This window comes from Microtus ochrogaster, chromosome 18, assembly GCF_000317375.1.
Source record: "Microtus ochrogaster isolate Prairie Vole_2 chromosome 18, MicOch1.0, whole genome shotgun sequence".
NCBI lineage: Eukaryota > Metazoa > Chordata > Mammalia > Rodentia > Cricetidae > Microtus > Microtus ochrogaster.
The window spans coordinates 42,904,432-42,916,025 of record NC_022020.1 but is presented as its reverse complement, the minus strand read 5'-3'; the positions used below and the strand labels follow the sequence as shown (position 1 = coordinate 42,916,025).

At 45.1% G+C, this 11,594-nt stretch overlaps 1 protein-coding gene across 1 annotated transcript in view; it reads right to left on the bottom strand.

The window, feature by feature from the left end:
- Phax (phosphorylated adaptor for RNA export) overlaps positions 1-8,550 on the bottom strand; it is a 13,680-nt gene extending 5,130 nt beyond the window's left edge. Inside the window, exons 1-3 of the mRNA XM_013349419.2 lie at positions 8,367-8,550; positions 5,375-5,955; positions 1,617-1,788 (exon numbers count right to left, since the gene is read on the bottom strand). Of these exons, the coding sequence (XP_013204873.1) occupies positions 1,617-1,788; positions 5,375-5,955; positions 8,367-8,462 (849 nt within the window). The 5' untranslated portion in view covers positions 8,463-8,550. The remainder of the gene's footprint in view (positions 1-1,616; positions 1,789-5,374; positions 5,956-8,366) is intronic.
- Positions 8,551-11,594: the final 3,044 nt, after the last annotated feature.

The following is an 11,594-nucleotide window of genomic DNA, read 5'->3' as shown; positions in this document are numbered from 1 at the left end:
AGCCATCTCTCCAGCCCCAGAGTTTTCTTTTTTAAAAAATTACAATATTACTAATAAATCTTGATCTTCATGAAGTTCAAGTAAATGAAAATCTAAATAGTCTATATGACTAATTTTATCTTTTGTTGCAAATTTCTATAATTTAAGATTATAGGCTATTTTTTTCAGCAATGTTCTCAATTCTTTTTCAAATTTGTTAATTTTAAACATTATGTGTGATAGTGTGAGTGCTGGTGCCTTGGATCCCTGTGGGGCTGGAGTTAAAGGAGGCTGTGAGCCATCCAACAGGGGTGCTGGGAACTAAACAGGGCTTCTCAAGAACACTACGAGCTCTTAACTTGTCAGTCCACAGCAGGTTACTACCTGTGCTGTGCCTACAAACCAAGAGCAGAAGAAAGACATCCACACTTTCATCCTTATTTCACAGTTAAGCTGAATTAATGAAATCTGTAAAACCATGTTCACAGAGACACTGTCCATAGTCTGGCCAGCGTACAAACAGTGAGCCGTTTTTCTCAACTGCCTTTCCTGTCATTGCTCTCCCACATGAGGATTGTTCCAGATAGTTTTCCTTCTTACCTGAGCTTTTTTTTTTTAAAGTTCATTTATTTATTATGTATAAAGTGATCTGCCTGCCTTCAGGCCAGAAGAAGGCACCAGATGGTTGTGAGCCACCATGTATTGCTGGGAACTGAACTTGGGACCTCTGGAAGAGCAAGTAGCCAGTGCTCTTAACCTCTGAGCCATCTCTCCAGTCTACCCTTGAACTCTTAATCATGCAGTTTTACTATGTATCTATTTGTGATTTGGCTTATTTTTGAGGCAGGGTCTTGCCTAGGCTGCCTGGAACCCTAAGCAATCTTAAGCCTTGGCTTCCTGAATGCTGAGGTTGCAGACAAATCCCATCATACTCAGTTCTATTTGGCTTATTATTATTATAACTTAAGTGTTTTCAAGACAGGGTCTTACTCTGTAAACTAGGCTGGCCTTGCAACCATAATGCCAGGCACTAAGCTAAGTTGTGTACCATCTCATCTAATCCTTATAGCAAAGGGTTCTTCCTCATTTTCTACCCGAGGAGACTGAGCACAAGAAATTGAATAATTTAGCTAAACCACAGTAAGTTGTGCTCAAAAAACAAAGTCTTCCAACTTGAGCTTTCGGTTCCTTCTACACAGTTGTCTTAAAATTATTCCTGTAAGAGGGTATAATGACATAGCCTACAGAATCAGCACTGATGAGGCTGGGGTGGTACAGAGTCTGAGGATAGCTGGAGCTACATAGTGAAACCGGGTCATGAGGGGGGCAGAGAGGCAAGTTAAGTTTGCTTAAATAAATAAAATACAGATAATAATATAAACCCAGAAACAGGTGCTAGGCAGTGGTGGAACATGCCTTTAATCCCAGTACTCAGGAGGCAGAGGCAGGGGATTTCTGTGAGTTCGATGCCAGCCCGCTCTACAGATAGAGGTCCAGGACAGACTCCAAAGCTACACAGAAAAACCTTGTCTGGGGAGAAAACTCTTTGAGTTTGAGGCCAACCCTAGTCTGCAGAGAAAGCTCCCAGCCAGTCAGTCAGAGAAATTCTGTTTCAAAAAACCAAAACCAAAACTAACCAAACAAACAAAAACTCCCAAAACCAAGCCCAGAAACAGTATTAGCATTACCATTATGAAAAGACCACCATTCTGTTCAACTTCAGCAGTTTCCATCAAGAGTTCAATGGCTTTTTTGGTCCCAAGTATCCTAACTACTCGGGCTATCAGGTCTTTCTTCGGTTCCTGTAACCTGTTGAGAACACAAAGCAATTACTACTTGTTGAAATCTACTTTAATCCCCAGTGCAGTTCTCAACTGGAATTCAAATCTTCCTGCTAACACCCGCTTTTCTAGTCTCCGTCCATGAGCCGTGAAGTCACTGGAGCTGCTAACCTCAAGCCCATATCTGTTCTTAACTAAGGCTCTTCTTGCCGTTTGGATTATGGCAGTTTCAAAAGCGCGCTGAGTGAGGTGCATGAATTCAGCTCTAAATGTAAAGGTGATAAAATCGTGCACTTCTGCCAAGACAACTAACAAACACATAGCATGCTTTCTGCTTCAAAATTAACCTCCGATGGTTTCTTACAGCTTAATCCTAATGGCCGGCCTTATCTGCACAAGTCAGTTCTTTCAAATGTTAGACATTATTTTCATCCTACTCTTCAGAGATGAATAATACAGGGAGTGCCAGGCACGATGACACACGCCTTTAATCCCAGCACCCAGAAAGCAGAGACAGGGGATTTCTGTGATTTCTGTGAGTTTGACACCAGCCCGGTCTACAGATAGAGTTCCAGGACAGACTCCAAAGCTACACAGAGAAACCTTGTCTGGGGAGAAAAAAATAAAAATAAATAAATAAATAAAATAAATAAATAAAGACAGACCCTTGTTGGGGAATAAAATTTTCAGGTGTGTGACTTTTGTTTATACTGCATTTGATTAACTGTGAAGCTGTGATTCGCTGCCTCTCTAAAACACCTGATGGTCTAATAAAGAGCTGAACGGCCAATAGTGAGGCAGAAGCAAGGATAGGAGGGGCTGGCAGGCAGAGAGTAAAAAAGGCGCTTTCTCTGCAGACCAGGGTTGGCCTCAAACTCAAAGGCAAGAAAAAGGCAAGCAAGAGAAGGAGGAGAGGACACCACGGGTCAGCCACCAGCCACCACTGAATAACAAGGAAAGAATTAGAAAAATATAAAAGTCCAGGGAGGAAAGGTAGATGGGATAATTTAAACTAAGAAAAGCTGGCAAGAAACAAGCCAAGCTAAGGATGGGCATTCATAATTAAGAATAAGCCTCCATGTGTGATTTTGAGCTGGGCAGCAGGCCCCCTAAAAAAGCAAGAAGAGTAAAACATACAACAGACCCCATTTCAAAAAAGCAGTAAATGAAACAAATACAGGGAGCTGGAGGAACTCTACTAACTGGGTCAAATAGAGCCCATGGTCCCCAAAGACAAGAAACAGTGCAGAAGACGTTTCAGTTTTCAGTCAGATCCAGTACCTTGGTTTCTCCTCACAGGAAGCTCTGCAATACTGTGGAAAAGGCATCAGACTAGGAGGAGCAGGTGACCAAGGTTCAGCTTCAGGTTTGACCCTCACAAAGTCAACAACCTTGTGCAAGCCAGGTAACTCCTGGGCCTCAGTTTCCTCGTTGCTGAAGGAGACTTTGATTTATAAATTCTACATTTCTTCAGAATACAAATTCCAAACTTCTATTTAAAATTTTTTGAAGGTGTAGGTGTATCTATTACCTGCGTGTATGTCTCATGTTTGATGCCCAGGAGGCCAGAAGAGGATGCTAGGTCCCCTGCAACCGGACTTGAAACCCAGCCTCATTTTGACTGTTTTATTTTTTGTCTGAGTGTTTTGCCTGTATGTATACATGTGCATGCACCATATGCACGCAATGTCCGCAAAGGTCAAAAGAGGGTCTTCAATTGCCTGGGACTGGAGTTACAGATGGCTGTGAGCTGCCGTGTGGATGCTGGGAATTGAACCTGGATCCTCGGGAAGAACAGCCAGTGCTACTATCTAATGAGCCACCGCTCCAGGCCGCAACCACCTTGATAATTAAAAAGAAAAACAAACAAAAACCCAAAACAAAACTAACCAGCACAGATATTGCCTGAAACAGTTGTTTCCTGACAGCAATACTTATTTTCAAATATGTGACTAGTGACTTAGAGCTAGTAAGTTAATTAGAATCTGAACCTGTGAAAAATGCATGAATTAACAATTTAGTATCTGCCAAACAATTCTATTTACCCAAAAGAAATGATCATAAAGGATTTACAAGCAAAGGTGTTCATTAACAGCATTATTCATAATAAATAAACGCCGACTACCCATTCAGTCTGGAGATACACCAATCTATACACATGCAATAAAAATACAGGGTCAGAGTATGGTCGCGAATGCCTGCAATCCCAGCCTTTGGGAGTAGAGACAGGAGAATCAGATTTCAAGACCCACCTTGTTACATAGTAAGTTTGAGGCTGGCCTGGGTTATGGGAGACCTTTCCCAAAACAAAACCCGAAAATACACAAAAAGCAACACTCCTCATTTATAAATTAATAAATAGCTAGGCATAGCAAGTGGTGCATGCTTTTCATCCCAGCACTCGGGAGACAGAGGCAGGTGCAGGTGGATCTTTGAGTTCAAGGCCAGCCTGGTCTACAGAACTACAGAGGCAGAGAAATCCTGCTTTGGAAAAAAAAAAAAATCTACAAAAATGAATACCGCTTTAGCTGCATCTGTATGGCAAATTTACAAGGACAGAAAGTATACCTGTCTGGGAAGGAGAAAAGGATATTTACAGTAAATGGATGGATATATGGACATGGACAAAAAGAATTTTACTGGGTGATGAGAGAAAGGTTTTAAATGCAATGGTTGTAAAAATATAATAAAAGCAATAGTTGTAAAACCAGATTTGTCTCCATTAAAAAAAATCAACATCTGAAGAGTGATTATCATATTAACATATATTTTACTTTTCATCTTAGAAATGACGGTAAAAAATTACATCCATTTATTTGCGTGGACGAAGGTGGAGGTCAGGAGACTTGCAGGAGGCAGTTCTCTACTCCTACCACATGGGATCAGGAATTAAACTGACACCAGGTTTGGGGAGCAGCTGAGCCATCTTGCCAGCCCCCACCCCCACCCCCGATTTTTCCCCCTTTTGAGACAGTCTCTCATCTAGCTCAGGCTGGCATCATGTAGCTGAGAACTCATTATCTTAAACTTTTGATCTCCCATCTCCTTAGTGCTGGGATTATAGGCATGTAACACTATGCCCAGTTTATGGGGTACTAAGGATTGAACTCGGGGTCTCATGCATGCTAGTCAAGCACTGTACCAAGTTTCCAGTTCAAAGTTATCTTTAAAAAGACACAAATGTAGGGGTTGAAGAGATGGCTTGGCAGTTAAGAGCACTGATTGCTCTTCCAGAGGACCCGGATTCAATTCCCAGTAACCACACGGTAGTTCACAAATGTCTGTAATTTTAGTTCCAGGGGATCTGACACCTTCAAACCAATGTACATTTAAAAAAAGACACAAATGCATTCATAGTCAAATATGCCCTGGGTTGATTCCTTTAAGAAAAACCAAACCAAACCCTCAGCCAGGTGTGACAGACACCTTTAACTCCAGCTCTGAGAGGCAGATGGATCTCTGTGAGTTTGAGGCCAGCCAGGTCTACATAGCAAGTTCCAGACAGCAGGGACTATAGAGACCCTAAAATCAAGCAAATAAAAACAACCTCACAAAGAACGTATTTAACATCTATTTTCTTCCTGTAAATAGCAGATATGTAGTCAAGTGCTTACCTGAAAGCAATCTCATCAGCCACTTTCTCCTGAGAGTCATCTTCTGTGATCTCATAGCGGCCTTTGTAGTTCATTTCTAGTCTGTTACCCAGTCTGTCTTTGACAGGCCGTTTCCGTTTGAGGTGGCCTTGCCCATTCTCTTCCTCCTTTGACCCTGTTTTTTTGTCACCATGCATATATTCATCTAGATCTTTGTCTAATTCCTTCGTATACTCTTGAGATTCCCGTCTAAGTTTCTTAGCAAGCAAATAATTGTAGGTCTCAGACTGCCTGCTTTTGTCAAGGGTGCCTTCCATTCCCAAGATGCCAAGTTCAATGGCCACTGCATCTTGGTTTTGTTCCTGAAGCACGGCACCCCAAATGTTGTTCACCTTCTTTCCGCCATTGACTGCTTTCTGACTGCTCTGGCCAAGTGGAAAAGGCTCTGGTTTGGGAGGAGGATTATGACACTTCTGTCGCTTACGTTTCCAAGGAGAGCACTCTTCATCTGAATCCACACTCTCCTCACTCGAGTCCACATTTTTAACAGTCCGGTAGTGTGTGACTGGCGCACAGGCAACACTGCCCCCACCTAGTACTTTCTGCAAGTGAGAGAAATTACAGTCAGTTCCACAAAACATTCATCCACCTACCATGGGTTAGCTTCCACAACAATGTAGGTACTGCGCACGCCTGCCACCCCAGCATTCCAGAGGCTAAGCAGGAGGATCACAAGTTTAAGGACAACTTAGGTCACACAGTGGGTTCAGGCCTGTCTGAGTTGCACAGCAAGACCTCAATAAGGAGAAAAGAGGAGGGAGAAAGAGTGCAGTAGAGATTCAGCTGGAGCGTCCAAAACAATCACTCCAAAGACAGCTGAAACAAATCTAATCCCTGTTAAATTAACTCAGTTCTGAAAGACAAAACAATCACACCCCAAAGACAGCTGAAAAAAATTCTAATCCCTATTAAATTAACTCAGTTCTGAAAGACCTAAAAAATGTACCAAAGCCTTTACTTTTCACCTTTACTGCATTTGTAAGAATGACATACACAATAATTGTTACTGTCAGTTAAGACAGTTATCTTTCTCCCCCAAAATATATTTTCTCATTGGATATACCAACTTCCCTTATATGGTTCTGCAGCTACTCCTTTAAGATTAGATGGGATAGTGGAGCCTGGCGACCCACAACTTCAATTCCAGCATTCTTTGGAGGCAGAGGCAGGCAAATCTCTGTAAGTTCAAGGCCAGCCAGGTCTATATAGTGAAACCCTATCACACACTCTCTCACACACTCACACACTCACAAAACAACAAACAAACAAAAAAACACCAAAACATTTGAAGGAAAGCTCTTATGGGGAAGAATCCCAGACATATTACTTTTAACTGCAGGTTTCATCAGGTGTAGCAGTGCACACCTTTTAATCAGAGATCAGGAGGCTGAGGCAGAAAGATCCTGGTTTTGAGAACACTCTTTTTGGGCTACAAAAAGACACCCTGACTCAAATCCAACAACAACAAAACCCCTCAAAATTCAGTTTTCACAGCATTATGTTAACCAACTTTTTAACGTAAACAAATTTTAAAGGAACTGAAAAATAAGATCCTAGTATTAATTTCCTAAGACATCTACATGTAAAGATAGTACTTAAAAAATCTGACAGCCATACAATAACCACAAAAATTTATGTGGTAGCCAGGCGGTGGTGGCGCATGCCTTTAATCCCAGCACTCGGGAGGCAGAGGCAGGCGGATCTCTGTGAGTTCGAGACCAGCCTGGTCTACAAGAGCTAGTTCCAGGACAGGCTCCAAAACAACAGAGAAACCCTGACTCGAAAAACAAAACAAAACAAAACAAAAAAAAAAATTTATGTGGTATAATATGATGCTTCAATTTGTGTATGTAGTTTGTAATGTTCAAATAAGGGTTGTTAGCCTACTTATCACTTTAAACGTTTGTCATTTCTTTACGGTGAAAAAAAAAAAGACTTCATGGCGAATAAAATCCTTTTATGGGGGGAGGTTACACTTGGCTTTTAAGTAGAGGGGACTTGAACTCAGGACCTCCAGCATGCTAGGCAAGCACTCTACCAATTGAGCTACACCCCCACCCCATGGCTATTCTGAAATATTCGCTATTGTTAATCAGTCACTCTGGCATGCAATAGAGCCCTGAGTGTATTTCTTCTAACTGTAACTTTGCCCTCAATCTTTGCTTTTTATACTAAACACAAAACCACGCATTTATTGAGTTCCTCTTAGATATTTAAACCGAGTGCGATGTCTTAAGCCAGTGACACTAGTCCGCCAGTAACATCCGCTGCCAACACTGGCCAGGCCTTTACAGTGTCCATCACGCCAGTTCCACCTGAACACAAAACGGAGCAGTTAAATATTTTGCAGCTAGTGGCGGTGCCGAGGATGGAGTGCGGGTAGCCTGGCGGGTAACCCTCTGCGGGAGTACTAGGAGTCTCAGAAGATTAGGAAGCGTCCCAGAGGGATCTCCCAGCACTTCTGGAGCCTAAGAGGCAGGACGACAGCTCACGTGCCAGTCCAGCCGTGGGCGACACAGCGAGATGCCGTCTGCATCCCCGGACAGCAGAAACAAAGCCTGGTGCCTCCATGCTGCACGTGGAAGCTGACCAAACTCGGGGGGAACACTGAAGACGGGGCCCCGGGTACGCGAGGAGCTCGCTATCCGCCAGGGACAAAAACATGAGCATCAAACGCAGTTACAGCTCTCCGTCCCCACGTTCTCCCTTTGGGCAAATCCTGTCCCCGGGAGCGGCTGTGCAGGAGCGGGGACGTCTGCAGAGGCAGGAGCCGCAAGCGAGGGGATGCTCGCCCGTGCCGGGAGGCCGCGAGGCCGGCGGCTCCTCGGGGTCGAGTCTCCGGCGGGGCCCCGCGGCCTCCGAGCCGCCGTATCCCGGGGCCGCCCGCGCCCCTCCATCCCGGCCTCGCGGCCCCCGGCACCCAACCCCGTCTCCCGCGCGCCCTCTCGCTCACCGCCATCTGCGTCGGCCTGTCGCTGGGGACGACCGTCATGTCGGAGTCCGAGTCGGAAAGCTGCCCCTCTTCCATGTCGCCAGCTTCCAGCGCCATCTTCCCGCGGCGCGCAGGGTCAGGAGAGCGCTTCCGGCGGGCGGAGGGAAGGCCCGATGGCCGCGCTCCGGCGCCCCCGTGCGGGCGGACCCGCGGCGCCTCCGCAGGCGCCTGCGAGCGGCACCATAGAAGCGAGAGTCCGCGCGGGGAGGCGGGCTCCGTGCACCGCCGCGAGCTCCCGCCACGAGGTGAGGCGGCGCCCCGGGACGCCGCTCCGACCTCCCGCCTCTCACCCGGATGCTCTGCGCGGGCCTTCCGGCCGCCCGGCTGCGCCGCCGCCTCCCTCGGCTCTCCCGGCTCGCACGCGCGGCTGTGCCTGTGGTCACTGGCCCACGGCTGTCCCTATTGCGGCCGCTGCTCTTCCCGAGCCACCCTTAGGCTAAAGTAACTAAGTGAGCCCCCTTTTCCAGGGCTGTTTGGTTAATTACGGCTGAATTCTTTTTAAAGTGTTAATGTTAATGATAGACCTTTATTGTAAGCACTCGTTGTAGTCTTTTATTTTTTTCCCCTTTAACCTATGCTGATGGAGGCGGGGGCCCTTTGATCCTTTATTTTGCAAGAAATAATATTGTGTGCTGCCACGCCTTCTACATCACTGTGAACTTTGACTCCCTGGGACCTTGAGACAAAAATAAGCTGTTATTAAATATTAAATAGTTTTCTATTATTAAATAGTAGATTTAAATATTAACTCATTATTAAATATTAAAGTAAACTTTATTATTAAGTAAATAATAATGTTTCATTTTCAGTATGAGGTGGGTTAGTGCACAATTAAACAGATAAGCCGGAGGCGCTAGCCCAACCCCTGCCACCAACATGGGTTCCCCAGCCACACCCCTGTCTTCCCTGAGCTGGCAGCTAGTGCCTGCTTGCCTATGCACTCCAGTTTATCTTAGGGTTGAAAAGTGACAGGCTCTCTGCCACGTGACTGAGCCGATGACGCTCGGAAAAGGAGAGAATCCCCAGACCCAGGATATAGGATAGATAAGTCTGTATGTTCTAAGCCAATAGGATGGGGAGGTTGGCGAGGGTGCTTTGCTAGGTGAGAGCAAAGGTCATGTAGCTCTCTGGAATACCAGCCTATGGGAAGAGGGCAAGCTGTCTTTTGCAATTAGGACCTTCAAAAAAAAATTACTATTTCTTGAAACATAAACACCAAAAAAAAAAAACAACCCAAAACAAAAACACTGTTTTGTGCCAAACTGGTAGGCCAGTATTTGTAGTAGGCCGACATCCATGTCTACAGAATAGTAAAATAAAACTTTAACTTTCCCTCATCTCTTGAATTTGTAATTACAAAGTGAGGGTCTTGTTTCTCACGTAATTGAAAGGTTGTGGTCCCTTTCCTGGTGACCTAAGCAAAGCACTGTCAGCCCAGCAACTTAACGGACTGCTCTCACAGTTGCCAGCACAGCAACTTAAACCATCACATAGACACACAGCAGCATGGTGGCGCTCTGAGGAGTGTCCAACCCCATTTGGTCGAGTCTGAGTCCTTTCTCTCAGGTCTCAGGAGGGAAAGGGCCTATGTCATGTGACTGATGAACAGTCCATAGTACCCTGGTAATCAGGTCTCTGAGCCCTCAGAAGCAGGGGCTGCTGGACGAAGAATGGGTCTTGTGAGGAAAGGATGTGTGTGGTCCTGACTGAGGAAAGGGACAGGCAGAGGATGAGCCCATTTAGTTAAGGTGGATCCATGGTACAGGCTCCTGTTAGCCTGGGGCCTTTAAAGGGAATCCGCTATGAGGGAGGAGAGACTGCTGCAGGCAGGTATAACCTGGGCAGAGTTTGGTGTGGGCTCTAACAACCTGGACCATCAAACTCTGGGTTAAGTGAGAGCTGCCTCAAGACAGAAGGTGGAGATGATGCAGGAAGACCCGCAATGCTGACCTCTGCCTTCTACATGCACGTGCTCAGGCACTCACGTTAACTCATGAAATTCGGCCTGGCAGAAATGAGGATATTTTAAAGAGCTGTCTCTTTATCTAAATCTCTAAATCTATCAGACTGTTGAAACAATGAACCCCAAGAAACTGGAATTTCCCCAGGGATCTTGTGCTGGAAAAAGGAATAGGTACAAAGAGGGGTGGACTGGGAAAAAAGGTTTTCCACAGTTCTAACTTGTCGGGCTATGGAATGAGAATGAAACCCAGACAATGATGGGAAAATGAGGGGTGGGTGGGACCACACTCGGATCCGGACTCCTGAGGTGTTCACATCCTTGGCCTCTACTTAAACTTTAATCTCATCTTGGGACTCGAAGATGGACTTTAGTGGGAGTTGCAGATCTCTTTGTCCCTCTTCCCAATATGGCTGCATTGAATAAATCCCCCCTCCCTTTTTTTATACTATTAATTTGGCTATTTTAATTGGCTTCTTGAGGATAGGTGATGGTGATCAAACTTGACTTGACCAGACTTGTGACCCCCCAAGTTTGGTAACACACCATGTTCCCACACATATACAAACATGCATACACATGTACAAAAAGAAAAAGAAAAAAAGAAAATCAGAAATGCTTATGGTTCCACATGTCTGACTTTTAAAAAATGTACCAATTTGACAGACTGTTCTTTTAGGTGTTACTGTTTTTTTTGCCCCAATCTGGGTCCATTTTCCCTCTCTGGATTATGGAACCAAGCATCAGCTGAGCAGAAAAAAGAGACTCATTTTTGGTTAAGAACAAGAGAAATGGAGGCTGTTTTTAAGTCAGTTTGGCAATCCTGGAGGACTGAGAAGTAACAGGTCTGGAGTTCAAAAGTGAGGAAGAGGGGTAAGCTTAGAGAAGGGGGTGGGGGTGGAATATTCAGATGTTTTCAGAGGTTCAGCAGTGAGCATTCAGGAATTCAGATGACCCTTCTCCCCACCCTTACCTCCTCTTTTTCTTCTTCTTTTTGATCATTGCCTTGGTAATTGCCAATGTGTGGTGGTGAGACCTGCCTAGGCCAGCGGTGTTTCCCCCATAGCCCGAGGAGTTCCTCACCTTGGGGATATGGAATGGGGTAAAGTTAAACCCTTGATTACACAGCAGAAAAAGATTCCAGAAGCAGTCAGAGAGGAACAAAGTTAGCAAGCCTGGTAAGTAGAGATAAGGGTTAGTACATCAGATTTACGTGCTGCCTCTGAGAG